The following is a 27854-nucleotide window of genomic DNA, read 5'->3' as shown; positions in this document are numbered from 1 at the left end:
AGCCCGTGCCCCCTGCTCCTCTGCCTGCCCCACAGCCCTGCCTGCATCCCCTGCCCCACAGCCCTGCCTGTCCTACAGCCCAGCCCGTGCCCCCTGCTCCTCTGCCTGCCCCACAGCCCTGCCTGCATCCCCTGCTCCTCTGCCTGCCCCACAGCCCTGCCTGCACCCTCTGCCTGCTCCTCTTCCCGTCGCCTTCCCGCACCTCTGCCTGTACCCCCGCTTTTATTCCTGCCTGCCCCAGCCCTGAATACACCTGTCTGCCGCAGCCCTGACTACACCGCTGCTTGCACCAGCCCTGGCTGCACCCCTGCCCTCACATCTGTCTGCACCAACTCTGCCTGCATCACCCTTACCTGCATCCCTGCCTGCACCAACCCTACCTGCATCCCTGCCCGCATCCCTCCTGCCTGCACCAGTCCTGTCTGCATCCCTGCTTGCACCAGCCCTTCTTGCATCCCTGTCTGCATCCCTGCCTGCATCCCTGCCCGTACCACTCCCGCCTGTTCCCCTGCCTGCCCCATAGCCCTGTCCGCATCCCCGCCCCATCTCTCTGTCTCCATCCCTAGCCCGGAGCCCCTCGAGCCGCTGGGACACGGCCGGACCGGGGCCCGGGGGTGCGGGGGCGGAGCGGGACCCCCCGCCCAGCACCACCAGGCGGGGAAGACTACAATTCCCATAAGGCCAGGCGGTGCATCGTGACGCTTTTCCTCTGCCGGGCGGCGCGCGGGGTGCGCCGGGAGCTGTGGTCCGGCGCCGTCCCGGCCTGCCCCGCGCCGCCGCCGCTGCCGCCATGGCCGCGATGTTCTGCGCCCGCCGCCTCGTCCGCCTCGCCCGCCCCGCGCTGCCGCTGCCCCCTGCCCGCGGCTATGCCGATCCCGCCGGCGGCCCCGCTGCCATGGCCTTCACCTTCGCCTCACCCACACAGGTAGGCCCGCCCGGGCCCCTGTCCCGGTGCCCCCGCCGCCGCCTCGCCCTGTGTCTCCTTGAGGGCCCGGGGCGGGCGGGACGCGGCCGGTGCCGCCTCCCCCGCGGGGCTGCTCCGTTCGCGGGTGCTCTGCGATTCCCGGGGCACGGTCACCGGGCTGTCACCGGGCTGACCTTGGCCCTGACCTCGGGCCTTGCCCGCCTGCCCCGGGCGCTCGGTGCCCGCCGCGGCGCTCCCGGCGCCTGCCTGAGGCCGGTGCAGCCCTTCCAGCCCCGGTGCTGGCCCCGCCGTGCCCGCCAGGCCCGGCCCCGCCGCGGCGGCACACGGCCGGTCCGCCCCCGCCGGGCCCGGAGCTGTCCCCGGGGCAGGGCGCGGGCTGGCGCTGGGGACGGGGACAGCGTGGGCCGGAGCGGGGACGGCAGCTCCGGGCTCCCCACGCGCTTCCCAGGCTGCTCCCGGCTGTGCCGGCGCCTCTCGCCCACTCCCGACTCGCTGTCTCCATGTGCCGCCTCCCCGCCGTGCCCCTGGGAGATGGGAACGCTTCGCCACTGCCTCTGCCAGGAGCTCTCCTGCGGAGCCCAGCTCGGCTCCCACCCTGTCCTGGGCACACCTGAACCTGCCGGGAGCTGGGCTGCTCCCTCGGGATGGGCTTGGGCTTTTCCCTGGTTCTCCAGAGCTACCGCTCTCTATCCCACCATCCGTGGTGACTGTGCCCCTTTGCCCTCCTCATCCAGGTGTTCTACGATGGTGCCAACGTGAAGCAGGTGGATGTGCCCACGCTGACCGGCTCCTTTGGCATCCTGGCATCCCACGTCCCCACGCTCCAGGTGCTGCGGCCGGGCGTTGTCACAGTCCACGCCGAGGATGGGACAGCCACCAAGTACTTCGGTGAGCGAGGCAGGAGGAGCTGGTGTGTGCGGGGATGATGCTCTCGGCACTTTCACAAGCGAGGCTCTGCCCATCCAGGTGTGGCCTGGTGCACTTCCAGGGATTTCTGCCTTCCCAGCCTGCCAGGAGCTGCTGGAAGCTGCTGTGGGAGCCGTGGGCTGGGGTCGGGTCTTGGTTCTGCTCAGGCTCTCTGGGAGCATCCCCTGCTCCAGCCTTGGGATGGGAGCTCTGCTGAATGCTGGAAATGTGACAGGAAGGGGGCAAGGGGTTTTTTTTGGGAAAGGATGGTGGCGATGCCGCCCCTCTGGCAGCCCTGGCTGACCCACCCCACGTTGTGCCTCGCAGTGAGCAGCGGCTCTGTCACTGTCCACGCCGACTCCACGGTGCAGGTGCTGGCAGAGGAGGCAGTGACCATGGACATGCTGGACCTGGCTGTGAGTACCCAGAGATTGCACCAGCCCTGGGCTCCCTCCCTGGAGGGGATTTTCCCCGCTTTCTCTGCTCTGGGCTCCTTGTGCCTGTGTCTGTAGCTCTGTGGGGCTCCCAGATCAGTGGGTCCTTGGCATCCATATCAAACACCAGTGGCTGCAGGGGAGGGAGGGAGGGACAGTCCCCTCTCCTGCAGTGTCTCCCAGTGACACACCTTCTTTGTGCCCTCGTGTCCAGACTGCAAAATCCAACCTGGAGAAAGCTGTGTCAGAGATGGCAGCAGCGTCCGATGAAGCTGCTAAAGCAGAAGCTCAGATTAAAGTAGAAGCTAACGAAGCCCTGGTAAAGGCTCTGGAGTAAATCCAGGTGAGGTTCACCTGCAGCCTGGCATGCAGACCTGCTCTGGGGCCTGCCAGGCTGGGTGAAGGGATCTGCCTTGCTTTTGGGGAGCAGTGACCACAGCTGTCCCTTGCCAGGGTCAGGCCTCAGCTCTGGGGGGCTCATGGGGGTCCCCAGCCCAGAGCCAGCCTGGGGCTGCAAGGTGCCAGCAGGGCTGGGCTGTGGCACTGTGGGGTCCAGCCCAGCTGTGACACCGCAGTTCAGCCCTCACAAGGGCGGGTGGATGGTGCTGGGACAGCCTGGGAGCTGCGGTCACTGCTGGGGCCCCGCTGGGACTGGCCATACCTGGGGTCAGCTCGGGGGCGCAGGGGGGATGCTGGGCCCCCACAGGGAGAGCAGCACATGACCTCTGCCCCACAGCCTCCCACTAAAGACAAACAGCTTCAGCCTCAGAGAAGGTGAGGCCGGGCTCTTATCTTGTGGCCTCTTTTTGCTCTGCCCTGCACAGACTGTGCCTCATCCCTTCCCTTCCCACGTGCTGGCAGCCGGGAGCTGCGGCAGCGTGTGCCGTGAGTCACTGACAGCCTCCAACGGGCTCAGCCTGGAGCACGGGAGGGCACAGCTCCTGCTCTCTCCTGATCTCTGCTCCGGGTGCTCTTTGGTCCTAGAGAGCTGGTGCCTCGTGTTTACTCACAGCAGTTGAGCTCGGAGTGGGGCCAAGCCCTGGGACTGGGGCTAACCCGACCCCACTTTGCGTTTTGCAGGAATCCCACAGTGGATGCAGAGCTCCCAGCCTGTCCCTGTTCTGCTCCCTGGCTGTACAGATGGGACAAATGGAGGTGGAGAAATCGTTCTGATCAATTAAAAGGAAATGTGACCCCCTCTTGTGGCACCTCGCCTTCTTCCCAGGCAGCAATTACAGCTGGAGCCGGGAGCAGTTCCCAGCTCCTGCCCCAAGGCGGATTCACCCCGGGAAGGCACCAGCGCCGCCCTGGGGCTTGGCTGGGCATTCCCAGGGGAGACTCACCCCCACGAGGTTCATCAGACAGGTTTACAATCCCCTCCCTGCGCTCCAGCCACCTCCATCTCCGGTGACCACTTGGGCAGCGGGATTTCGGCAGCGCAGGAGGAGCACAGGTCTGCTCCAGAGCCGTCCTGCCCCAGCACTGGCTCCGCCTCGGCCTCCCGGCTCCAGCACTGCAGGAATCCACGCTGGCACAGCCCAGTGCGTCCCACAGCTGGACAGCAGCTGCCGGGCTCTGCCCCATCCCCTGCTGCTGCCAGGGGCACTTCCCCTGCTCCTGGACAGGGGCTTGGTGTGGAGAGGGAAGCAGATGCTGCGCGTGCTGGGAATCTTCCCTGCTTCCGTTCGTGCCGGGGGTGGCTGGAGCTGCTCTGCTGAGCTTGGTGCTCGCTGGGTGCAGCCCTGTCTGAGGCCACCTGGGGTTCCCCAGGGCTCCTCAGAGCCCCGGGAAGTGGGAAGGGCTCGCTGGGAAGGGGCGGGTTTGGGCAAGGGCCCGGCTCTGCCTGTGCCATGCGTGCGGGATGTGTGTCCTGCTGCACCAGCTGCTGCCGGGCCCCTCGCTCCGTGCCACCCTCCCACGCCTTCCCAGAGGGATTTCGGGTTTCCACCGCTGTGCAGAGCTTCCCTCCCTCCCTCTGCGTGGCTCTAATCCCCTTTTCCCCGCGGTGTTCCAGCCCGGGAAGGCGCGTTGGCTGCCTGTGAGGTCAGCGCTTGCCGCTCCGGCCTCCCGCGGGCCGCACTCCGCGCTCGGAGCAGGGCACGGCTATTTTCGGCGCTGCCACCCAGGATGTAATCTTGGCTGCCTCCTCTTCTCACCGCCACCTCCTCCCCCTCCTCTCACTCACTGTCTTTCTCTCCCCCCCCCCACTTCACAAGTGATCAAAAATAGAGCCTGTGGTGTTAAATTTCTCACTCTGTGGCTTATTAAAAGCCTCCGAGTGCCTGATGCGGAGCCTATTTGAAGCTCAGCCGACTTCCAGCTCCTGAGCTGCTCCAGTGCCTTTTCCCCTTCCCCTCTCATTCCCGTTTTTGTTTTGTTTTTTTTTTTCCCCTTAAAGGTCAGACATTGCACCGAGCGTGAGCAAAGCTTCAGAGTCAGAGCTGTGCTAATTAAAACATCTTGGGAATCACTGGGGCCGGCCTGCTCCCTTCCCTCTCCCGCTGCCCCTCTCTGTCCCCAGCTGCTATTTCGGCCGCGTGAGCCTCCCCCGGCACACGCAGCCGCGCTGACGGAAGGTGGCTGCCTCGGGTTTTTCATCTAATGGAAGAGCGTTGGCGAGACCGGGAAGCTGGGGAAACGGCCAGCTGCTATTTTTAGGATGGGAAAAAAGTGTCTCCGTCAGCGTCCTCTCACCAGCTCTTCCCACTGCCTCCCGCCAGCGCCGGGGGAGCCGGGGGGGCCCAGGGATCCGGTCCTGCCCCCCTCGCAGGGTGCCCTTGGCCGGCTGCTCCGCAGCCTGACGCCTGCTGGGACTTGTAGGCTGTGTTTGGGGGGAGAGTGAGGGACCCTCCCATGGCCAGAGACGCTGGGGATGCGGCCTTGTGGATGCAGCAAGGACAAGGCTGTGTCTTGAGGCAGGACAGGAGCAGTGCTGGGCAGGGGCTGTGGGTGCCTGGCTGGTGGTATCGTAGCCCTGCTCAGCCTGAGCTGCACTTTTGGGGGTGCAGGGCCTGTGTGGGTGATTCCCTGTACTCCTCCAGGCTCCCAGCCCAGCCTGCTCCGTGCAGACTCTGAGCCCCTCACCTCTGCCTGCAGCCCTTCCCCTCCCTGCTCGTTATCTGGCTCTGCAGAGCCACGTTCTCCTCCTCCTCCCCCGTTCTCTCCTCTGCCCACACCAGAGCTGCCATCAGTCACGTCCTGCTGGATGCCACGGAAATGGCCTGACTCGGTGCAGGGGATGTGTGGCTGCGGCTGCTCCCGAGGCAAAGCCCTTCCCTGCTCCCGGCTCACTGCGCGCGTGCTGCAGGGATGAGTCCACTTTGGGGGCAGGCAGGAAGGTGGGGGGCAGCCCCGGCGTGGATCACGGTGTGATTCAGCAGGTGACTCTCCCTCCTCTCCCCCGACCCCTATCAGCCTGGATTGTGTCACCAGAGTGGCACTTTCCTGTCCCTGGATTGCTGGCACCTGCCTCGGGGCACTCCATCCTTCCTGCTTTCTGCCTCTTTTTGGGGTGGTGCGTGCCGAGGCGCCCCTGCCTTTGGCTGCGCTGGGGCCGTGCAGGACCGGGAGCATCGGCAGCGCGGTTGAGTTATTCCCGGGAGCCCGGGACCTGTTTGTCTCCGGCTTTGGGCTGGGGCGTGGTGGGTGTGAGAGGGGAAGGGCTGCCCGGAACGTGGTGGGAGCGCTGTTGCCCCCCCTCCTCCCTTTCCACGCAGGGCTCTCGTCCATGACTCGCATCCTCTGCTGCCAGATGGAGGGTGGGGAGCGGGGCCGGGAGAGCTCGGAAAGTGAAGCATCACGGATTCTGCCGGCGGCGTCGCTTCTCCGGGGGATGATTTCCGAGACGGGCCGGGTTCTGCCAGGCCAAATCTCCCGGTGCTGGCGGCCCTCCCTGCGTTTGGCCGCGTGGCATTTCCCCGTCCCACCCAGTCCCGAATGCAGGCGAAAGGTTCCAGCTCTCCTCTCTGTGCAGGAAAAACAACCCCAAACCCCACCGCAGCCCCAGGAAGCCCCGCTCCCGCCGGGCTGACTCATCCGCCAGAGCCGCCCCTTTTCCCTGCCCAAACCTCGGCGCCTTGGGGATCCTGCCCGTCCCAGCTGCTGCCCCGCACCATCGGTGCCCACCCCGCAGCATCACGGTGGGGGTACGGGGGCTGCCCCCACTCCTCCCACCGCCAGAATGTGGCACGGAGCCTGGGGACCCCCGGAGGTGCCCTGCAGCTCCCTGCCTGTCCCCAAGCGCCTGGGTGCAGACCTGGCCCCCTCCCACCTCCAGGGCCCGGGTTGCTGCCGCTGGCCCCGGCGTGGGAAGGTCAGCGGAGGCTGCACACGCTGCCAGCGCAGCCCGGAGTGTCCTTGGGCCACGTCGCCCTTGGGCGGCTCGAAGGCCGAATCCTCACGGCTTCCTTAGGATGGGGGGGGGTGTGCTGCTGTAATGATTAACCCGCCCGCCTTAATCGTTCCGGCCGGCAGCCTTTTTCCTCTGGGTTTCCAGCTCTGGAAAATGCTCCTTTTCCGACGCCCTCCCACGCACGTGGCCCCGCGGAGGGAGCGTGGCACAGCTCAGGGAAAACCCTGCGGGGAGGAGCGGGCCCGGCTCGGGGTCTGGCACCGGGATCTGTGCTGCTGGGGCCCCTCGGTCCCGGTTCTGGGGGTGCTTTTTCCTGCGGATGGCGGCGGAGCCGTGGGGAGCGTCGCTCCGGCGGCTTCACCCCAAAATCCGGGCACGAGATCGAGCGCCGGCGGGCGTTGAGGAGGGCGGGTGCTGCAGCCGAGCACGACACAGCTTGTCACGCTGCTCCCGGGCCAGCAGCCCCGGAGCGCCGCGCCGGCCACGCGGCAAACCTTGGCCCGGGGCGCGTTCTCTCGCGGGGAAACTGAGGCACGGATGGGGAAAGCCGCCGGCAGGCTGGGGAGAGCGACAACGGGGCACGGGAATCTCAGAGCGCGGCGCTGCGTTTGGCGATTCCGCCCCTCTGGAGGAGCCCCCCGGGGAGCTGCCGGGGGCGGCGGGGCGGGGGCGGCACGGTGCCCCGGGGGTCCCAGGTGCCTTGGCAGGGGCTCGGTGCCCCGTGGCCGTGGGCACGGCCCTCGCTCGGGGCGGCCTTGGAGGCCAAGCTTGGCTCTGCTGGAGGCGGCCCAAAGCCCTGGGGGGCCGGCGGGGGTGCGTGGCCTCGTGCGGGGGGTTCCAGCAGAGCCCCCTCCCATCGCCTCCCGGCCGGGGCCATGACCCGCGCGGGGCAGGGGGAGCCCGGGGAGGAAGCGGCTGCCAGCTGCGCTCGACGCCGGCTACAAAGGCGGCCCAGAGAGCCCAGCGGAATGAGGTGGCACCCGTCCAGGTTCCCACGGCGGCCCTGGTGCAGAAAATACACCCGGAGCCGGTGGCGGTTGCCACAGCGATGGGCTGGGTGCCACGCCGTGGAGGGGGGCACGACCCCGGACCCAGGTGTGCCGGCACGGGACCCCGGTGCAGGGCGGTGGGAGCTCCGTGGGGTGGCGGAGCTGGGCCCTGGCAGGGACCAAAGGCTCCAGCCCCGGCTCCCGCTGCCTCCGCCCGCCTTTGATGTGCCGGGACTTCGCCCTTGGTAAAGCTGGGAGGTTCCCAAGGAGTTCCCAGCTGGATCCTGGCATCCAGCGCCCAGGTGCCCGGTGCAAGCCCCCCCCACCCCGCGAGCCCTGGGGCTCCATCGGCCGCTCGGTTCCCTTCGCCCCGCTGCAGCCGGGGGCTCGGAGCCCCCGCGGGCTCCCCAGTTCCTGGCGGGGCCGGGAGGAAGCGGCTGCAGCTGGTCCCGGCGCTGGGGCTCTTCCTGGCGGGGCTGGCGCCGGGCTGGGGCGTGGGGTGGGGAGGGAAAGCCGGGGGGCCCGGGGCCGCTGCCCTCCGGGATGCCCCGGCAATGCGGCAGGGAGGGGTCGGCAGCGCTTCCATCCCCATTCCCTCAAAGGCCACCCCTCCGCCGGGTATAAATAGCAGGACTGAGGCCTGGCGTGACACTGGAGTCACTTCTGCCACCACCACCTTGGGTGTCCCCCCCCCTCCCCGCCCAGCGGGACCTCAATGGGGTCATTGTGCGCTGCGGACCCGCAGGGCACGTCCCCGGCAGCTGCTGGCTCTGACCCCCGCTGCCTCCCCCACGCGTCGGGGGCATGGATGGGGCGCGGGGGTGCCCCCGCAGCAAGGGGGGCACGACCCCCACCCCATAGCGGGCGAGGCCCAGGAGCGGGTGGGCGATGGCTTTGCCCCGTCCCCACCTGGCCGTGCCGGCCCTGCCGTCCCCTCCCTGCCCGGGCAGCGCCGGCAGCTGCTGTGGGGTAATGACGGGGTGTGCCCGCCCGCCCCGGGCTGCGAGCTCCTGCCACCCAGCAAGACGGGGCCAGCCGGGCGCGGAGCTTCGCTGCCGCAGCCGGCGCGGCCACACCTGTGTGGGCTGAGCGGACCCCGCTCCCACCCGACACCTGCCCGGCCCAACCAGCTCCTTCGCGTCCCGGCCGCCCGCGGACAGGCCGCTGCAGGCAGGGCCCCCCCCGGGCCAGGCAGGTGCAGGAGGAGGGAGCACCCGCAGAGCTGGGGGCGCGCAGGGGACCTGGCAGTGCCCGGGAGCTCTGGGGACCGGAGGGGCCGTGAGCCCGCTTGTGCCGACGGGATGGCCCCGTCCCCGCTGTCCCCTTCTCACTTCCCCACATTGTGTCCCCCGTCCGGCCCCACATCCTGTCCTGGCAGATGGGCCGCGGCCCCGACCCCGGCCGGGCTGCGGCATCTGGGTCCCAGGCAGGGCACCTCAAAGGTGCAGGGTCCTGCCAGGGGGCCGCAAAATGTCTCCCCATAGCTCCTGCAGGCTCCTGGGGGGGCGTGGGAGGGGCAGCATCTCCTGTGGGCAGGAACCATCCGGCAAGGACAGATGCGAGGTGCTGCAGCCGCCCGCGGATGTGAGTGGGTGGGTTCTGGGCAGGGCTGCCTCCCGCGGGCCAGCACCGGCCCAGGTGGCCACGGGCTGCGATGGAGCTGAAGGCCCCGAGGTTTAATGAGGGGCTGTCGGGCTCCCTCTGATCCTTCCGCCCATTATCTAATCGGAGCAGTGCATTTAAAGGCCACAGTGCAGGTGAGTCACTTCCCCAGCCGGTGCCTCAGTTTCCCCACAGGTTGGGAGCTGGGATGAGCTGAGCCCGGCTCCTCACAGCGTGGCTCGGCGCTGGGGAATGCGGCACAGTGGGTCCGGCCCAGGGCCGGATTCCTCCCTCGGCTCCTTGTGACACACCTGGACCCCGGGCACGGAACCTCCCTCCAGCCCCTCACCTGGGCACGGGGCCCCGCTCCAGCCGGGAGCGCGGCGGCGCTGGGACACCCCAACACCGGAGTGCCCGCAGCGCCGGCCAGGGGCACCCTCACCCCACACGCGGCCCGTGCCGATGCCGCACGGGCTCCAGCTCTTTTCCCCGCCAGGATTTCCTGCTGCCGTTCCCAGAATGGGCCGTGCTCTTGCATCCGTGGGGTGAAACCGCACAGCCGGTAACCGGGAACTCATCAGCACCGGTGCCAGGCACGGGAGAGGCAGCAGCCGTGCCCCGGTAGCCGCCCCCCCGTCCCCGGTGCCGGGAGGGCCGGGCCGGCTCCATCCCCGTAAACAGGAACTGCGGCCGCGGGGGGCTGGGAAGGGAGGGGGCGCCGGGCTGTGGGAACGTGGGTGTGGGAGTGTCGGGTGTGGGTGCAGCACCCACCGGCGCCGAGCGGGTCCCCGGGAGTGTGAGCACGCACGGAGCTCGTGTGCCGGCCTCTGCGTGCGGGGTGAGCGCGCGTGGCCGCGCACACGCGTGTGCCCCTTCGGGGCGGAGGGGTTGCACTCGAGTGTGAAGGGACAAGGCCAGGAGGAAGCGTCTCCTCCCGTCCCCATCCCGCCCCAGTCGGGGTTTCCTGGGGCACATCCTGCCGGCACGGATCCTGTTCCTCCTTCCCGGTTTTGGGGGTCAGAGGGTGCCAGCCCTGCAGGGACGGCACCGGGCCCACAGCAGCGCCGGGCTGGGGGGCTGCCGGCCCCCCAAGGCGAGGGAGGGTGGAGCGATGCCCGCGCTCCCCGCCCGGGTGAGGTTCCCGCATTCCTGAGGCGGCTCCAAGGGGAGCCGGGGCAGGCGCAGGGTGGGAATGCCGCGGCGCTGAGTGTGCGCCCGTGGGGCAGCGTGTGGGGCAGCCCGCCCCACGGCCCCCTCGATCCCGCACCGGGCACCGGGATCCCGTCCTGGCGCAGCTCCGGGTTTGGGATCCATCCCGCACGGCTCCGCCACCCTGTGTGCCAGCGTTCCCAGGGGTGGGGATGACGCCTGGCGGGATGAGCCCACGGTGAGATCAGAGGGCTGGAGCGAGACGGGATGGGCTGGGATGGGGTGGGATGGGATTGGATACGGTGGAATAGGGAGTTACTTTCCCTCGGGTTTACAAGCATGGGTCACCCCAGGAACAAGGTTCAGTGTGTATCCACGGAGGCTCCCGAAATCCTGAGTCCTTCCCCTCCCCAAGGCTGGCAGCTCGCTTAAACATTCATAATAATAATAATGATAATAACAGCAATAATAACACCACCACCAACAGCTGAGCTGTCGGCTGACTCCTGGAGCCGGGATTTAAAACAACCCAAGAAATGTGGCAGCGTCTGGGAAAGAGCCTGGTGCTGAGGGCGGGGAGTGGGGGCTCAGGGGGCACAGGGGGCACGGGAGCTATGGGGGATCGGGGCTCTTGGTCACAGTGGGCATGGGGTCTGTGCCCTGGGTGCCCCTTCCCACCCTGACAGTTTCCTACCCATGTTTCCAGGCCTCCCCAGGCGCAGGAGCTGAGTCCTGCCCTACTGGGGGGGGGGGGGTCTCAGCCCCTGGCCGTGCCCAGGGGAGGGTCCCATTGGCGGGCACAACCTGGCACCGTGCGCCCATGGGAGTGATGGAACCACCAGGACCTCTCCTGGCGTGAATTCCGCCGCTGCCAAAATTGCCACAGCAGCGCCAGCACACAGCTGGGGCCAGGATGGGGCTTGGGGGACACCAGGGGCTGTGGGAGAAGAGGGACAGAGGCAGAGCTGGGGCACGGAGCAGGACAGGAGGTGGTCAGGGTTGGGGTCCACAGTTCCCCCTCCTCATCCCTTCACAACTCCAGGCTGAAGCAAAGCTCTGCATGCCCCCAGCTAAGGGGGCCACGGGCAGGGAGGCAGCGAGGCTGGGGGCTGGGAGCCACTGGGATGGGAGCAGGGACAGGAGTTCAGTGTCCTGAAGGGGCCCTTGAGCTCAGGGAGCCCAGAATAGCTCTGGCCTCACCGTGGCAGCAGGGCCACGGCCCAGCACAGCCAAGTATGGCTCCACACCTGGGCACTGCTAAATCCAGAGGGATTCGCCATCCTTCCCAGGGCCGGGGCCAGGTGGGGGCCTCTGGTGACTCCTCCCAGCCCCTCAGGAGAGCTGACTCACCCTGGGGTCTGGCCTGAGCCACCCAGCCTCTGCTGGGATCCCCCTGCTCACCGTGTGAGACTCCCAAGGGGGGCTGCCTGAGCCACTCCAGGGGTGACTTCATCCCCGGGACTCACACCCAGGGTGATGGGCAGAGCCCCAGAGGGGTGCCCCGGAGCCAGGGCACGGCGAGCGAGGCCAGGCAGGGCCACCGGCTCCGGCCGCATGGGGCTGGCATCTGGAGTGTCCCCAGGCTGTGACGCCCGGACACTCTGCCAAAGGCCACCAGGACACGGCCCCGAGAGCTGGGAACACACAGAGCCGGTTGTGTGTTTCTAAGGACACGCCTGGGTGTTTACAGCCCCGCCAGCGTCACCGGCACAGGCACCGCCGTCCTGCCCAAGGACATCCGTGCCCGCCACGAGGCCACCCCGAGCCCGCGGGGATGGGGGGCTCCGGCGGGGGCTCCGGCGGGGGTCCGCGCCCCAGCGTGGTGTCGGGAGGGTGGGATCAGCAGCTCCTTACTCACGGCAGCAGCGGTGCCTCACCTGAGCACGCCGGGGCCACTGAGTCACCACTGCCACCGTGACTAAGGCTGAGCCGCTCGGCCCCGCGGGGCTCGGGACACGGGGAGGGGGCTCCGGGACCCCCAGCCCGGCACCGCTCCCACCTCGGCGGTGCCCTGGTGGGCTGGGCCGGGCGGGTGGAGGTGCGGTGGTTCGGCTGCACCCTCCTGTCGGGGTGTGCCCCGCATGATCCCGGCCGCTGGCCCCGCGCCCGTGGGAACGCTCCCACTCGCTGCGGCAGCTCCGTGCGAGGCCCCAGCTGGGCACCGAGGGCCTGGGAGTCCCTTGGAAGCCACGGGATCGCTTCCCCTCCCCAGGCTGAGGGAGGAAAAGGGTCCCCGTCCCAGCTGGGTCCCCCCCAGGCTCCAGCCCGGCGTCTTCTGCAGGCACAGGAGCGAGAAACGCCCCCTCTCCCCTCCCTGCTCCGGAGCCGCAGTCAGCTCTGCCCTAATCCCATGACCCCGCGCCTGCGAGGGGAATGCAGAGACTTGCGATAAAATCCCCGGTTTGCCAAAGCCGTGGAATCAGCCAAGAGTTCAGTCCGGGGGGGGGTGGGGGGGTGGAAAGAGAGAGAAAAGAGAAAAGCTGCTGCCCGGGGCTGGTGGGGGATTTCCCCTAAGAAGTAGGGCTGGGAATTCCCTTCCTTCGAGGGAGAGGACTTCCAAGAACCAGCCTCCAAAAAAGATTCGGGGCTCCCAGCTGGAGCTGGGGCCCGGCAGGACCGTGGGACACGGGGGAGCCAACGCCGCCGTCGTGGCCTGGCTCTGCCGTGACACCGGGACGTGCCCGGCGGCCAGGCCCCGTGGGAAGTGTCCCGGCAGGACCCGGGTAAGTCCCTCTCCTCCACCCCGCGCCCGAGCCGTCCTCCCGGCTGCGTGAGCCTCCGCGGGGGCTAATCCCAGGGCCCAGGTTAGCTAAGCGGATTGCGGGAGCTGCGTGTGGCCCGCGGCGGGATTTGTGTAGGTATTTGCTCGTCGGATCGTCTCTCCCCGAGCTGCTCAGCCGTGCGGGGTTTGGAGAACGCTCCCTCTGGAGACGCAGGAGCCTCGGATGCCGCGCAGCAATTATGCCCAAGTCTGCCTGTAATCTTTAACGATTTATTCCCAGGGCAACACAATAAACTAAACACACAAAATCCGGGCTGCTGGGAATCCTGGGATCTCCCAGCTTGTGTCTCTGGAGGCTCCAGATACCTTCAACCGTACTGAGATCTGCACACACTTCCTAAAGCACCGGCTCCTGGAGTCATGGGATTGCCGGAGGAGATGAGCTTCCTCCCAGGAAGGAGATGGAGCCGTGTGAGGAGGGTGGTGACTGGGAAAGGGGCTCTCCAGGCCTGCCAGGATGTGGGGAGATGCCCTGCCCTTGGGGCATGGCTGCTCCGCCGAGGAACCCGAGTGGGCCACGCTCCCAGCCACGGCCACAACGTCCCCTTGTCCCTCCCCAGGGAGCGGGGCTGGGAGCTGGCGGCTCTGGTGTGACACCTTGTCCCCCACCACGGCCCCTCCTGCTGCACAAGCCTGAGCTGTGGCAGGGCCAAACCTGTGGCCTCGGCTGTCCCCTCTCCTGGCTGCTCCAGGGCCTCACCCCTCACAGCCAGCTGGGGATGCGGCCCCCCAAGGGGCGGCTTCGCAGGCCCGGGGCTCCGCAGCTCCCGGGGAGAACAATGGCGCATCCCTGCCCCGGCCCCTCTCCCAGGGACAACAATGGCAGGAGCCGGAGTCGGAGCCGCCTGAGCTCATCTCCCCCCGAGAGCTTGGAGGGGGCTGGGGCAGGCGGGGGGCCGTGGGCTGTGCGACAAAGGCTCCCTCCCAGCCCGGCTCTCTGCCTTGCACGAGCGGCTTCGCTCCCACCCAGCCATCTGCACCCACCCCGGGGGTCGCCGGGCGGGAGGGACACAGCGGCAGGATTTGGGGGATTCAGAGAGCCCCCCTTGGCTCCTGCCGGGCCCCGGCGCTGCTGCCTCACGGGCTGGGTCTCCCCCACTGCAGACTGGCTGTCAGATCCCCCCCTCCAGCTGCTTTGTGTCTCGGTGTGCCAGGGCATTGTCTGTGAGGGAGAGACCCGGCGAGGCAGCTCCAGGTCACGAGCATCTCTCCCCAGCACCCTCCCTGTGTGCGCGGGGCTGCCGCTGGCCCGGGAGGAAGCAGCTTCTGCCCCGTGGCACTCGGGGCATCGTGCCCCACAACTGGCGTCCACCAGCCCCTTTCTCCCTTGCTCCAAAGCCCCCGTGGGGATAGGTCTGTGTCCTTGCTGGGAAGTGGGTGGTTGGGCAGAGGGAATCCCTGGGGGAGGAATGGTCCGACCTTGTTATTAGACATCAGAGAGTCTCAGTGTTAGACACCACTGAGTCCCCACGGGCAGCAGCAGCAGCAGCTTTGGCACTTGGCTCCCAAGGAGAGCTCAGCCCATCCGTTCCCTGCCCATGGACTGACTTTGACCCCGGTGACGGGGCACGCGGAGGGGGAGAGCTGTCCGGTCTGTCCCCTCCCCACGGCCCGTGGAGGACAGGTCGTCCCTGCCCTGCTCGGACCGGCGGCAGAGCCGGGACCCCGGCAGGGACTGAAACGCCCCCGGTGGGCTGATACCGAGATTTAGAGGACGGCGAGTCAGGATCTCGGGAGCGGGATCCGAAACGAGGGGGTAGGGGCTGGGACACCCAGTGGAGGACTGAGCCCCGGGGGCAAGGACCAGGACCCCCCGCGGGAGCAGGTGCGGGTACTACCGGGGCAGGGGCCGTGGCCGTTGCCGGGGCCGTTGCCGGGGCCAGACCGGTCCCTGCCCGGTCCCTGCCCCTGCCAGGCTCCACCCCGGGCGGTGCGGGATAAAACTTGGGGCACCTCCCCGGCAGCTCCGCGTCAGGGCTGCGCTCGGACCAGCTGCAGCGCTCAGGAGGTGACACCGCGCAGACCACCACCTCCCCCCGGGACGTTTCTGGGCTCTCTCTCCCTCTTCCTGCCACCGGAGGCTGCTGAGCTCCCGCCGCGCCGGGATCCGCGGGGCCGCGCTCGGTGAGTAGAGCCGCGCCGTGCCGGTGGGGGCCCGGGTCGGGCTGCGGTGGGGATCCGCGGACCGGGACCGAGCTCTCTCGGTTGCTTTCCCCGGAGCGGGTTGGGGTGGCCCCGCTGCCCCGGGGCGACGCACGGCAGAGCCCCTTTTCAGCTCTTCGGGAGCTCCGCTCACCCTCAGAGACCCTCCGTGTGTCCCCGGTCACCCGGAGCTTTGCCTTCCTCCGGGGAACGGGAGCTGGATCGGTTCTCCTCGCTCCAGCTGCCGGGACCCCGGAGCGCCCGCTCGGCTCCCGGGGAGCGGCTCCTCGCTCCCGAGACCCGGCATTCCTGGGTTGCTGGGGCTGGGGGGGGCTGCCTGGGTGGGGGCTCTCCATCTCGGTGGGCGAGCAGCGGCTCCGGGGCGCACGGCGGCCGGGTGTCTCGGTGTCTCGGTGTCTCGGTGGGGGCTCCCCGGCGCGCCGCCGGTGCGGCCCCCGCGGCCCCCCCCGGGCACGGGAGGCGCAGCGGGGCCGGCAGAGGGCGCCCGCGCTTTGCTGACTCATAGCACCCCCCCGCCCCCCGGTGCGGGTGCCGGGACGGGGCCCCGGGGCTGCGGGGCGTCCGTTCCACCCCGCGGGCGGCGGCAGGCGGGGCTGGGGCCGCTGGGGTGGAGGTTTCAGCTACGGGATTGGAGGGTGGGCAAGAGCGTGCTGGGGGCTCAACCCCTCACCGGGACAGTTCCCCGTAGCCGTAACGGCGTCACCGGGAGGGTGACCGGGCGGGTGCGTGTGACCGGGCGGGTGTGACCGGCCGCGGGTGACTGTGCGTGTTCCCCCTCCTCCCCCCGCCCTTTCCGCCTCTGAGTCCCGGCGTCACTAGGCTCCGGGGGCTCCGGCTCCCGCCCGGCCCCGCGGGCAGTCACCTCCCGCCGCGGCCTCCTCCGGTGCGGGGGCCGCTCACCCGCCCCCGCCGCGGCGCTCCGGGCCGGCGCCCGCCCGTGTCCCGCGTTCACCCCCACCCCCCCCGCTCCGCGGCGCCCGGGTCTCGCACTCCGATCCCATCGTCTCCCCGCCGAGGATCGACCCCGGGCGCCGCCGGATCCCGGCCGGACCCCCCGAGCCCCCCGCGCCCCTTTGTTGTGCGCCGGGATTATGAATGGCTCCAGGCGCGGCGCGAGGGCGCGCGCGGGGCGGGGGGGGGGGCCCGCGGGGGGGGGGGGGGGGCCTCTCGGCCGCGTGGGCGGGAGGAATCCGGCCGGACCGCCCCGCGCGCCGGGCCACGTGGGGAAGCCGCGCCCGCCTCCCATTGGCCGCCGCCGCGGATGTCTGGGCGCTCGGCGCGATCCCATTGGGCCGCGGCCGCCGGAGGAGCCGGAGTGAATGAGGGCGAGGCCCCGCCCGCGGGACGTTGCTACATTGTAACTTCCCCCCCCCCCCCCCCGCCCCGCTCTCCCCCCGGTGCTCCCACGGCAGCACGAGCGGCGGCCGGTTCGGCGGGTCCGGCCCAGAGCAGGGGGAGCGCGGCGGCCTCCCCGCCCCTCGCCGCGGCCCCGGGCCTCACCCCGCCCCCAGACACCCCGCACCGAGAGCGCAGAGCGGCGGCGAGGAGAAAGAAAGGAGGCGGCAGGCAGGGGCAGGCAGCGCCGCTTCCACCGAGCCCCCCCCGCCCGCCCCCCTCTCCGCTCCCGCGGCAGGCACCGGAGCGGGGCGAGAACGGGAGATTTTATATTTTTTATTTTTTTTTAATATATATATATACATATATATATATATATTGTTTTTCTCCGCCCGAGCCGCGGAGGGTACGGCCGGTGCAGCTCTGCTTGGGGAAGCCCCCTCTGAAGCAGCCCCCCGCCTCCTCCCGGCCCCCGCCCGAGGCCTCGCCGAGCAGCCGGAGCTCCCGTGGGTCCCGCCGGGCGTGTGGCGGAGCGGGCCCCGCTGCCTCCTTTGTCCGCTCCCGCCGCTCCCCCCCGCTCCCCGCTCCGCGTCCCGCCGTCGCCCCCCGACACCGACCGCCGCTGCCCCCGCAGGTCGGCGGATGGACCCGCAGCCCGGCGCCAGGAGCTGCAGCCGCGGGGCTCCCGCCTGCGAGGTGGGGCCGCCCGAACCCCCCATGAACCTCTACATCCACACCACCACCGGCACCCGCTATGAGCTCTCGGTGCCCGCCGAGGAGACGGTGGAGGGGCTGAAGCGGCGGCTGTCCCAGCGCCTCAAGGTGCCCAAGGAGCGTCTGGCGCTGCTGCACAAAGAGAGGTACGGCACGGCTCGGTACGGGGGGGGGGGGGCGCTCGGCGAGGCTCGGGGTCCCCAGCCCCCGACAGCGGGGCTGGGCGCGGGGGCGGCCCCCTCGCACCGGGCTCGGCACCGCACAAAGGCTCCCGCCCCCTCCCCCTTCCCGGCCCCATTCCTGTGCGGGGCGGGGGGGGGACAGCCCGGGGGGCCGCGGCGGGGGCGAGCGGGGGCCGGGCCGGAGGGAGGGAAGGAGGGAGGGGGGGGGGGGCCGGGGCGGAGGGAGGGAGGGGGGCGCCGGGCCGGGAGCGCGGCCGCCGCCCCCTCGCCCGGCCCTGCCGGGGCTCCTTTGTGGGCGGCGGGGCCCGGCCGTGCCCCGGCCCTTTGTTCTGGGCTCAGCCCCGGCGGCGGCGCGGCCCGGCCCCCCCTGAGCCCCCAGCGCCGGGGGGCGGCGGGGGGGCCTTTGTCTGCCGGGGGCCCGGGCCGAGGGGCTGCGCACCCCCCGCGTGGAGCGGGGCCCGCGTGGGGCCGGGCCGGGAGTAACTTGGAGAGTCTTTCCCGGATCAGGGAGGAAGGGGAGGGGGGGGACACGCGGGGACACCGCATCCATCTGCCGGCAGCCGCGGGGTGGAGGGAGCACGTTCCCTGCGCTGCCTCCCCCACCCACACTGGTCCCAACTTCTCCGTAACCGCCCCCCCTCCGGTGGGCAGGTTTCCTGTGCCACGAACCCCCTGCTCCCACCCCCCCTGCAGCTGAGCTCCTCTCTGGCCCCCTCCGCACTGCCCCGTGCCCCACACCGTGAGTTCCTCCGGGGGGCAGCTGAGCAGTGGGGTGCCGAGATTACCTCCCGGCTGTGAAGGCTTGGAATTTCTTGGTTTAGGGGTGCTTGGGGAGCTGTTGGTCCCCTGGGAGCAGCCAGGTTTGCAGCTGCTGTCCCCCTCTGGCGTGTTCCCCCCGGGGGGGGGCTGCCCGACCTGCACTGACCCTGCTTTTGGCATCTCCCCCCCTCCGCAGCCGCCTCAGCTCTGGCAAACTGCAGGACCTGGGGGTCGTGGAAGGCAGCAAGCTGACACTGGTGCCCACCGTGGAGGCCGGCTTGATGGTGAGTGGCCTTTTCCTGCTGCTCCCTCCATCCCTCCCACTCGTCCCTGTCTATTATTAAAGCCCCGGGCAAGGATGAGGATGTGATGTGCTGGCAGCCCTGCGGCTCTGCTGCCCCAGCTCTCGCTGAGGAGGCAGCGCTGGGTTGGGCACGGCAGCAGGTTTAGTATTTCACTCCTTTCTCAGGGCTTGTGTAGAAATAGTGGAAGTGACATGTCATCCCTCCCTCCTGCTGCGGACGCCCCCTCCTTTGCTGCATTTGTAACGTTAATCCCCCCCCCTCCTCCTTTTTTTTTTTTTTTTTTTTTTTTCCAGTCCCAGGCATCCAGGCCAGAACAGTCGGTGATGCAAGCTCTGGAAAGCTTAACTGAAACTCAGGTGAGGGGCTGGATGCCGGGGCAGGATGGAGACAAAGGCGGAGGGCGGGGGGAGCCGGGGTGGGGGGAAGGACAGCTGCGGCCTCACTTTGCGTCCCCTCCCAAAAGCTTTGGCGTTGGTGCCTCGCTGAGGTTTCACCTTCAGCGTGGCTGGGAGCGCTGAGGGTGGTGCCCGGCTCGGGGAGGTCCCAGCGCCGCAGCCTCACAGCCCAAACAAGCCGGGAGCCGGGGAGGTGAAGTGACTCACTCAAGGTCACGCTGCAGGTCGCTGGCGGAGCCGGGCGGCTCAGGGCCCTGCCTGGGGGTGTGGGGCTGCAGCATCTGCCCACCTTGGGGTGCAGGCGCAGGGCGCTGCCCTCCTGCCCCGCAGCTCTGATGGGTGTAAAGGAGGCTGGCAGGGCCACGCTGGGCGCTGCAGAGCCCGGCTTTCCTCCCCGGCGCCCAAAGGTTCTTCCCCCTTTCCTTGGAGCCGTCCTTGGGGGTGCAGATTGGCCGTGCCGGGGCGTTCTGACCCTCTCCTTGTCCCTTTGCTCGGTGGCCTTGTGCTGGGGCGCCAAGGAAGGGGCCGAGTGGGCGGCGTTGGCGGGGCCGTGGTTGAGTCGCTGTGGGGTTGTGGGCGGGCGGGGGGGGGTCCTCGCTGCTGGGGGGGGGTCTCAGCTGCGGGGAGGAAGCGCTCCCAGGGTGGGAGAGCCGTGGGTGAGCCGTGGGTGCGTGCGCAGCCGCCGGCTCCTGCCGCCAAGGTGGAATTTACCCCCAGCCGCGCAGGCCCCGCTCCTTTGTTTTCCGTCTCTGTTACTGCTGTGAAACTCTTTCCTTCCTTTTTCTGGCCGGTGCTGCAGCTTCGGGTTTTTTTAAGGGTTGGGTTTTTGAGGGTTTTTATAACCTGCCTTGCTGAATTCTGGGAAGGGGCAGAGCCCCATGCCGCGCCAGGGCTCGGAGAAGGGGCTAGGGGGGTCACTGTGGTGCCCTCCGTGGGGATGTGGCAATGGCCAGGCCAGGGGCTGACCCGCAGTGCCCTTGGCTGCTCGGGGTGACCTTGACTTTTGGGAGCTGGTTTAACCCCGTGGGGGCTTGGACTGGAGCCCAAGAGGATCCCCAGTGCCAGGGGGTGCAAGGTGCTGCCCATCCCAGCCGGGCTGCAGAGCTGTGGGGAGGGGGCTGGTTCTGGCAGCCCGCCCTGGGGGTCGCGGTGCACGTCCTGCGGGATTGCAGATATTTCCGATGGGGCTGCGCAGCTCTGCTCTGCTGTGGGCAGCGAGGTGGGGTGGCCTGGGGAGCCAGGAGCCCGTGGAGCTCAGGGTAACCCCTCCCCAGACCCAGCACAGCGGGCGGAGGAGGGTGGGTGGGCTACGGTCTGGCACTGGCTGCGGGAAGCGGCTCCGCACCTCCCTGCCCACCGCAGGTTCCTCCGGTTGGTGATTCAGGAAGCCAGGGCTGAGCAGGAGGAACCGCCAGCACCTGGGGGGCGGCGGGGGGGCAGGAAACCACTCCTCCCATTCATGCTTTGCTGGGCTCTGCCTGCGTCACGCAGCCTCCGGAGCACGGGGAGAGCTGAGCCGCTTCCTCTGGGGGCGGCGGGGGGGGGGGCCCGGGGCGCTGCCGCCCCCTCCCCAGCCTTTGGGGAAGCGGCTGCCGAGCACGGGGGCTTCCTGGAAACGCTCCTGCACTTCCTTCCTCCCCACATGGCTGCCCTTGCTTTCCAGGGACGGCCAGCGCTCGGTCCCACTGCCTCGGCTCTTCCTTCCCCCAGGAGCGCGGAGGGGAAGGAACGGAGGAGGGGGGTGACACATCCTGCTCTTCCAGGGCAGGAGGGATGTGGCCGGGGGGCTCTGTCCCTCTGCCCCCCCTGGGCACCGATGCAGGTGTCTGGATGTGGGGCCCAGCTGTGCCCAGCTGGAGACCCCGCAGGGGTTTGGGGAGTCGGGGGTGGGGGGGGTGCGGCATTTCCTGCTCCCCCCTCCTCATCCTTGCCCCGGATCCATCTGGATCTCCCAGGATGGTTTCCTTGTGCCTTTTTCGGGGGGTGCTGCCCTCCCCATCCGGGGCAGGGGCTCGCTGGGGGCTCTCTGCCAGCCCAGAGTTGGGGGGCCCGGCGGTGTCTGGGGCTGGGGGCCGGGGTGACGCGGGGCCAGGCGTCGGAGCGAGGCGGGGAATGCGGCGTTCTCTGAGTCATCCGCATTTCTGAGAAGCAGCTGGGAGACACTTGCCCCATCCCTGCGGGCCCCGAGCCCGGCTCAGCACAGCTGAGCCCCCCGGGGCTCGGCAGGGTCCCGGGGGACCCCGAGGTGCAGGGACTTTGGGGGGCTCAGTGGCTCCAGCCCCCTCGGCGAGGCCGTCCTGGCCCCCGCGGCGGAGCCGGCTGGGAGGGACGGGGTCCTCCCGGCGTGGGCGGCCGAGCGGGCGGCTGGGTGGGACGTGTTTGCATTGGAGCGGGCTGGTTTCGCCGGGGGGCGGGGGGGGGGAAGGCTGGCAGCGGCGTGGGGGCGGCTGCTGGGAGCCCCGGGGCAGCGGGGACCGGGCCGGTTCCGTGCCGCGGGGGTCGTGGGACCCCCGTGCGTGGGGATGGATGGATGGATGGGAGCTGTTGGTGCCGCCGGCAGCGCGGGTCTGGCCGGGTTGGGGTTGCTCTGGTTTCTCCCGGCGCTGGCGAGGGGTCAGGCAGGGCAGGGGTGACTCAGAGGGAGCGGGAGGCGGCCGCGGGGCCGGCTGACGTCAGGAGGCCCCGGGGAGGTGCGCGGGGCTCCCCCGGGCACACCTGGGCGCAGAGCCGGGCCTGGAGGAGCCTGGGCCGGGGCTGTGAAAGACCAGGCTCGGGAGGCCAGCGGGAGCAGGACCCGGCTGGGTCCCCTTCCCACGCTTTGGTGGATTGTGCCTGCACCCGGCATTGGGGTCCCTGTGTGAAATGTCCCCCCCGCAGGGGCTGGGGAGGGCCCAGCAGCCGTGGGGGGCTCCAGGCAGGATGGGCAGAGCCGGGATGGAGCCAAGCAGTGCGGATGGGGCCGCCAGCCTGGCGTGACGCCATCCAGGCTGCCACGGGAAGGGAAACTGAGGCGGGACGGGGGCTGGGGGGATGCTTTCCCGCGGCCTGGTGCTCCCTGCGTGCACGCACACACGCGTGTGCACACGTGTGCCCGTGTGCGTGCCCGCTGTCCTCTCCCGCCCCCTCGCCCCGTAACCTCCGTGTCCAGGGCTGCAGCGTCTCCTTCTCGCCCACCCCTTCCTCTGCAGCCTCCGCCTGACACGCTCGGGGCTTTGCTGCTGGTATTTTTAAAGCTGCTTTTCCCACGGCTTCTCAGAACCGGCCCCCGCGGCAGCGGGGCGTGGGGGAGCAGGGCTGGGGGGGCCCCGCTCCGCAGAGCTGGGCATGGGGGGGGCTGGACCCACTGGGGACCCCTCAATGGCTGCACCCCAAAGATGCCATGGGATGTGTGTGGGTGATATCTGGAGCTGTGACGGGCTGGGAAAGCCGGGCCCTGCGTGCCCTGGAGTAGTGAGGGGGGCCTAGGGTGCAAGTTGGGGTGTGATTTCCCCATTAACCCCTCTGGGCTGGCAGGGGGGTGAGGCATGGCCCCCCTGCAGGACACACGAGGGCAAGGGGGGGCTCACGGCTGTCCCAGCCGCCCTAGAACGTGCGGCAGTGCTTGGGGGACTCCCCTGTTCCCGGGCACAGCTGCCAAGTGATTTATGCGGCTGCGGGGCGTGAGCTGGGGGGCGGCAGGTGTTGGGCACTGGGGGCCCCCCACAGCTGCAGCCTGGGCAGGGTCAGGGCCTGGCTCTTGTCTCCACGCCGCAGCTGCTCCATCACCTGCCAGAGCCGGAGCCTCCGGGCTGGGCAGGGCCTGTCCCCCACCCCCAGCTGCCCTGAGGGGGGGGCGGAGGGCAGGTGGGCTGCACCGCAGGCAGGGACCCGCAGGCAGGGACCCGGCACGTCCTCACCTGCCCCCTCCTCTTCTCCCTGTGCCAGCAGGGGCACCCCCTGGGGCTGGGGAGGGGACACCCCTCCCGCTGGCCGGAGCAGCAGCGCTGGCCCTTGGCCAGGAGTGCCGGGACTCTGGGCAGTCCCAGCTGCGACCCCTGCCCGTCCCTGCCCGCCGGGGTCAGCGCCGGGGAGGGCGGCCAGGCAGGCACGGCCCCTCAGCGCTGGGGAATAAAGGGCAGGAAGGGCAGAAGGAAGCAAAATACCCCCCGGCACCGTCAGCTGACGGAGCTGGCACCGGGCTGGGGTCGCGTGGGGACGGCGGCCGGGCTCTCCTGCCAGCCTGGCACGGGAAGGGCTGCGGGAGGGGGTGAGCCCTCCTCTGCCCCAGTGACCCATCCCTGTGGCCAAGGGAAAGCTGTAGGGGCAGCCACCATCCCCTGCTCGGCGCCAGCGCGGCAACCGCCGCCCCGCTGCTCCGCGCCGCGGCTGACGAGGGTCCCTTCTCTCTCCCCCCAGGTCAACGACTTCTTGTCGGGCCGGTCCCCGCTGACCCTGGCGCTGCGCGTGGGTGACCACATGATGTTCGTGCAGCTGCAGCTGGCGGCTCAGCAGAGCACCGGACAGCTCCAGCACCGGCACCTCATCGCCAGCCGCGGCGAGGCGGGGGCCAGCGCCAGCCCCCACTGCCGGACGCTGCACGGGGCCGGCGGCTCGGGCTTCGCCCGCATCCCCGTGGTGCCCACCTGCCAGCAGAGCCCGGCCCCCAGCCCCACGCCCGCCGCGCCGGCACCCCCCGTGTACTGTAACGCCCCTCACGCCGCTCCCGTCACCGCCGGCATGTTCCGGTCGCACGGGGCCAGCACGCAGACGGTGAACAGCAGCGTGGTCTCCTCCTGCTCAGAGGTGAGTCTGGGGGTGTCCTGGGAAAGCTGGGGGGGGCGGTGAAGCCGTGGCTTTGCCGGCTCAGCCTCGGTCGTGCCTGGCCCTCCCTCGGTTTCCTCGTGTGTGGAAATGGCTTGTCCGCGGTCTGGTGTCCAAATTGCCCCCAGGTCCCAGGGAGGGGCTCAAGGACAGGGTGTAACCCAAGCTCTTACCCTTGGACAGGGTGAAGCCTGTCCTCACACCCTGCCTGTCCCCATGGGTGGGCAGGAGCGGCTGCTGTTGCTTCCCTTTCCCCCTCGCACAGCAGGGCAGGGCAGGGGGGCTGTGGGGGGACCCCCAGGGTGGTTCCTTGCATGCCAGGAGAACCGGGACTGGTGCCTGCTGCGCCTGCGCGCTGTCTGGGCTCTCCTGCCCTGGCTCTTTGCGGGGTGGCAGAAGGTCAGGAGCAGGCCTGTGTGCTCCCCCAGACCCCCAGCCCTGAGGCTGATCCCGTGTTTCTCCCATCGCAGGTGGACTGTGGTTCCCGCAGCAGCAGCTCCCCGGGCAGCAGCCCGGCCCCCTCGGCCCGATCCCGCAAGCCCGGGGCGGTCATCGAGAGCTTCGTCAACCACGCGCCTGGGGTCTTCTCAGGGACCTTCTCCGGTAGGCGCTGCTCAGTTTCCGGGGGGCTCTGGGGGGATGTTGGGGGCGATGGGGCTGTGGGTTTGGGGGGGCTGCTTGTCTCACACCCCCCTGTTCCCCCCCTCCTCCAGGCACTTTGCACCCCAACTGCCAGGACAGCAGCGGGCGGCCGCGGCGGGACATCGGCACCATCCTGCAGATCCTCAACGACCTCCTCAGCGCCACCAGACACTACCAGGGCATGCCCCAGTCCCTGACACAGCTCCGCTGCCAGACACAGTTCTCCTCTTCCTCTTCCTCCTCCTCCTCACCGCCAGCCTCTCCGGACCTCGCCACCAAAACTACCTCAGAGCCGCTGCCGGCGGCCGCCGCCCCCACCCTGCACCCCGTCGTCCAGTGCCAAAGCCAGATCCGGATGTGCAAGCCCAGTGGTGAGTCCGGCTTTGCCCGAGCGACGAGGGGTTGGGGTTTGAGGCTGGCGCCTCTTGAGGGTCCCTGGTCCACGGCCGGGGTGAGCAGAGAGGGACTGGATGATTGACAGGTGTCAGTCAGGGGGGGATGCATGTTTGGGGACAATCAGCACCCCTGGGGACTCAGGGAGGTTCCCCCCACCCACCCTGCCTTGTCATCTCTGCCAAAGCCTGCGGGGACAAAGCGTCCCTGCGTGGGCGGGGGTGCGGGGGAGTGGCAGGTGGCTGCGGTGTCCGTGCTGCCCCGGGAGCTCGGGGCCTGTCCCCGCTGCGTGGGCAGAGGTTTTTGGGGTGACCCAGACTCTGGCTCCCCCTTTCCAAACCCCTCTCCCCGGGCTGGGGGTGAAGGTGGGCCTGGCCGGGGCACGGCAGCGGCTACCCCAGCGTTTTTGGGTGCACATCTGTGAGCCCTGGGGCTGGAAGGTGTCGCAGGACCCCGCACAGGACCCCCTGTGATTTGCTTAGAGGAAAGAAGTGAAACCACCAGTGCTGGCTCAGCCCCCTCGGGGTTGGCTCTTCCTTCTCTCCTGGCCGGGTCCAGCTCCCCACAGGGGGTGGCTCCGTGCTGGCTCCAGCCCCTGCTGGTGTGGCTGCGTCTTCCAGGGCCGCCCCCAGCTCTGCTCTGGGCCAGGACCCCTCCCCATCCATGCAGGGGGATAGAGGGGGGGTTGTGGTGGGGACCTTGCACCCCAAAAAAGGGCTGTAGGCCACTGGGGACCAGCCTGGCGTTGTGGTGGACGCCCCGTTTTTGGGATATCCAAGGCACCGTGCCATGGGGGGACTCCGTGACCCCCCCCAGGATGTGGGTCAGGCCAACCTCATCCTCTTCCTTTCAGAGGGCACCAATGGGGGGGTGTCCACGTGCCTGTGCCACTGGGGGCTGCCTGGTGGGCTGTGTCCCCCTCAAGCCGTGGATCAGGGAGCCCCAGCCATGACCCACCCTTCTCCATTACCGAGAACACCCTGCCTGTTGGCAGCTCCACGCCGGGCTGCCTGCCGTGTCCCCCCATGGCAGCCCCCCGTGACCCCCTTCCCCCTTTTTCCCCCCCTCGCAGGGGACCGGCTGCGGCAGACGGAGAACCGGGCGACGCGCTGCAAGGTGGAGCGGCTGCAGCTGCTGCTGCAGCAGAAGCGGCTGCGGCGGAAGGCGCGGCGGGACGCCCGGGCTCCCTACCACTGGGTGCCCAACCGCAAGGCCGGGCGCACCAACAGCAACAGCAGCGTCTCCAGCGAGGGCAGCCTGGACCTGGACTTCGAGGACTCTGTCTGGAAGCCAGAGGTCAAGGCCGAGATGAAATCCGAGTTTGTCGTAGCATAGAGAGCCGGGGCCCCGGGGGACTGTGCCGGGGGGGGGGGTCCCCGCTCGCCGCCCCCCCCGCCAGCCGGGGGCTCCTGGAGGATTTGCCGTCTCCCGCGACCGGACGCCTTGGGCCGACCTGCGCCTCAGGGGGAGCCCCCCAGCCCCCTGCTCGGTTGGGTTTGGGGCGATGCGGGCTGGGGAGCAGCAGGAGCCGCCCCCTCCCCGCAGCCTCCCCAGCTGGAGGGGGGGGGTCCCGGCACCCCAAAGCGGGGGCCACGGGGCGTATCGAAGCTGCTGCTTTGCTGTGAAGAGGGGGCACAGCTGGGTGGGCTCCTGGCCCCACCTGGTGCCACCCCCCCGGTGCAGGCAGGAGGAGATGAAGTCTCTCTCGGAGGTGCTGGAGCCCCCCCCTGGTTTGGGGGCCGTTTGTTTTCCTTCCCTTCTATATGTAGCATTGCTCGGCTGTGGGGCCGGGCCCCCCCCGGGGAGGGGGACACGTGTGCCTGGGCCCCACCGCCGCAGCCTGGGGAGGGGGGACGGGGGTGGGAGGGGCTTTGGTTTTTTTGGGGAGGGGGGGTGTTAATTTTGTTTGGGGGAGGGAGAAGCCAAGGCGCCTTCCCTCCGCGGCCGAGCCCAACTTCCGAGTCGCTGGACTCCTTCCCACCCCGCTGCTTGGGTGGTTGGATTTTTTTTTTTTTTTTTTTTATTTTTTAAATTAAAAAAAAAAAACTTAAAAAAAAAAAAAAAAAAGAAGGAAAAAAAGAAAAAAAAAAAAGAAAAAAAAAAACCCTGAATAAATAACCCCAAACTCGGTCCCGGCCGCGGGGCCGGTATTTATAGACATTAATGACCCGACTGAGCCAATACTGACATAGTCTTCATAGGCCGTAGGAACCTTTTTCTTGTCCGACTTGGATTTTTTTCCGTCAGGATCTGTGCAAATAGAGCCCCCACGTGATGTGTTTTTTGTCTGTAAAAGTCTTTTTCTTTTTTTTTTTTCTTTTTTTTTTCTTTTTTTTTTTTTTTTTTTTTGTGTGTGTTTTGGGGGAAAATGGGAGGGGCGGGGGGGAGAGCAAGGCTTTTTTGGTCTTTAATATTTTATTTTTTATTTTTGAAATAAATTCGGGCAGTCTGGATGCAATGTTGTCTGGTGTCGGTGTGGGGGGAGGCAGAGGCTGCTTGGGCACCCCATGGGTGTCACGGGGCCAGGGGGGCACAGCCCAGGTGACCCCATACCTGTGCAAACACCTGCTCATCGCTCACACGGGAGCAATCTGCTGGAGTAGGAAGGAAAGGAGTGGATGGAGCTGCCCCATCCTCCCTAGAAGCGGAACGGATCTGGGGTCTCCTTGTGAGGCCTCGAGGTGTTCTCCAGCCCTCTCCGGGTGCCGGACCCCAGCCCGTGGGTGCTCACCTGGCTGGGTGCTCCCAGTCTCATCGCGCCGGCCGCTGCCCCGAGGAGCCGGGCCGGTTGCACCAGCCGGGCTGGCCGTGGGTGCCAGCTCCCTGCCAGCTCCCTCCCTCCCTCCCTCCTGCGTCACGGCGGGGTGGCCGCGGGCTGGGGCGGGGGGGGCGAGAGGGGGTTGGTGGCCGTGAATGCGGCCGTGCCTCAGTTTCCCCACCTCTCGCCCCGGGGACGGTGGATGGGGTGCGGGTGGCCCTGGGGACGTGTGGCAGCGCCATCCCACCCATGTAACTCCCGTCCTGCAGC

General features: G+C 69.1%; 2 protein-coding genes across 3 annotated transcripts; both read left to right on the top strand.

The window, feature by feature from the left end:
* Positions 1-755: 755 nt before the first annotated feature.
* ATP5F1D (ATP synthase F1 subunit delta) lies at positions 756-3463 on the top strand. Its single transcript, XM_040086544.1, has 5 exons — positions 756-925; positions 1660-1813; positions 2159-2247; positions 2480-2608; positions 3346-3463. Exons 1-4 carry the CDS (start codon positions 791-793, stop codon positions 2600-2602), a joined length of 501 nt encoding a protein of 166 aa, XP_039942478.1. The 5' UTR covers positions 756-790; the 3' UTR covers positions 2603-2608; positions 3346-3463.
* Positions 3464-15244: 11781 nt separating this feature from the next.
* MIDN (midnolin) lies at positions 15245-26666 on the top strand. Of its 2 annotated transcripts, none has more exons than XM_040086536.2 (8): positions 15245-15262; positions 17271-17496; positions 18488-18575; positions 18890-18952; positions 23387-23773; positions 24262-24394; positions 24505-24804; positions 25899-26666. In XM_040086536.2, the coding sequence occupies exons 2-8, from the start codon at positions 17279-17281 to the stop codon at positions 26159-26161; spliced, it is 1452 nt and encodes a 483-aa protein (XP_039942470.1). In that variant the 5' UTR covers positions 15245-15262; positions 17271-17278; the 3' UTR covers positions 26162-26666. The 2 variants fall into 2 exon arrangements, with proteins under 2 accessions (XP_039942470.1, XP_039942471.1); XM_040086537.2 differs by lacking the exon at positions 15245-15262 and adding an exon at positions 16640-16658.
* Positions 26667-27854: the final 1188 nt, after the last annotated feature.

Source organism: Hirundo rustica, chromosome 26 (genome assembly GCF_015227805.2).
Source record: "Hirundo rustica isolate bHirRus1 chromosome 26, bHirRus1.pri.v3, whole genome shotgun sequence".
Classification (NCBI taxonomy): Eukaryota; Metazoa; Chordata; class Aves; order Passeriformes; family Hirundinidae; genus Hirundo; species Hirundo rustica.
This window is presented reverse-complemented; position numbering and strand designations above follow the sequence as displayed.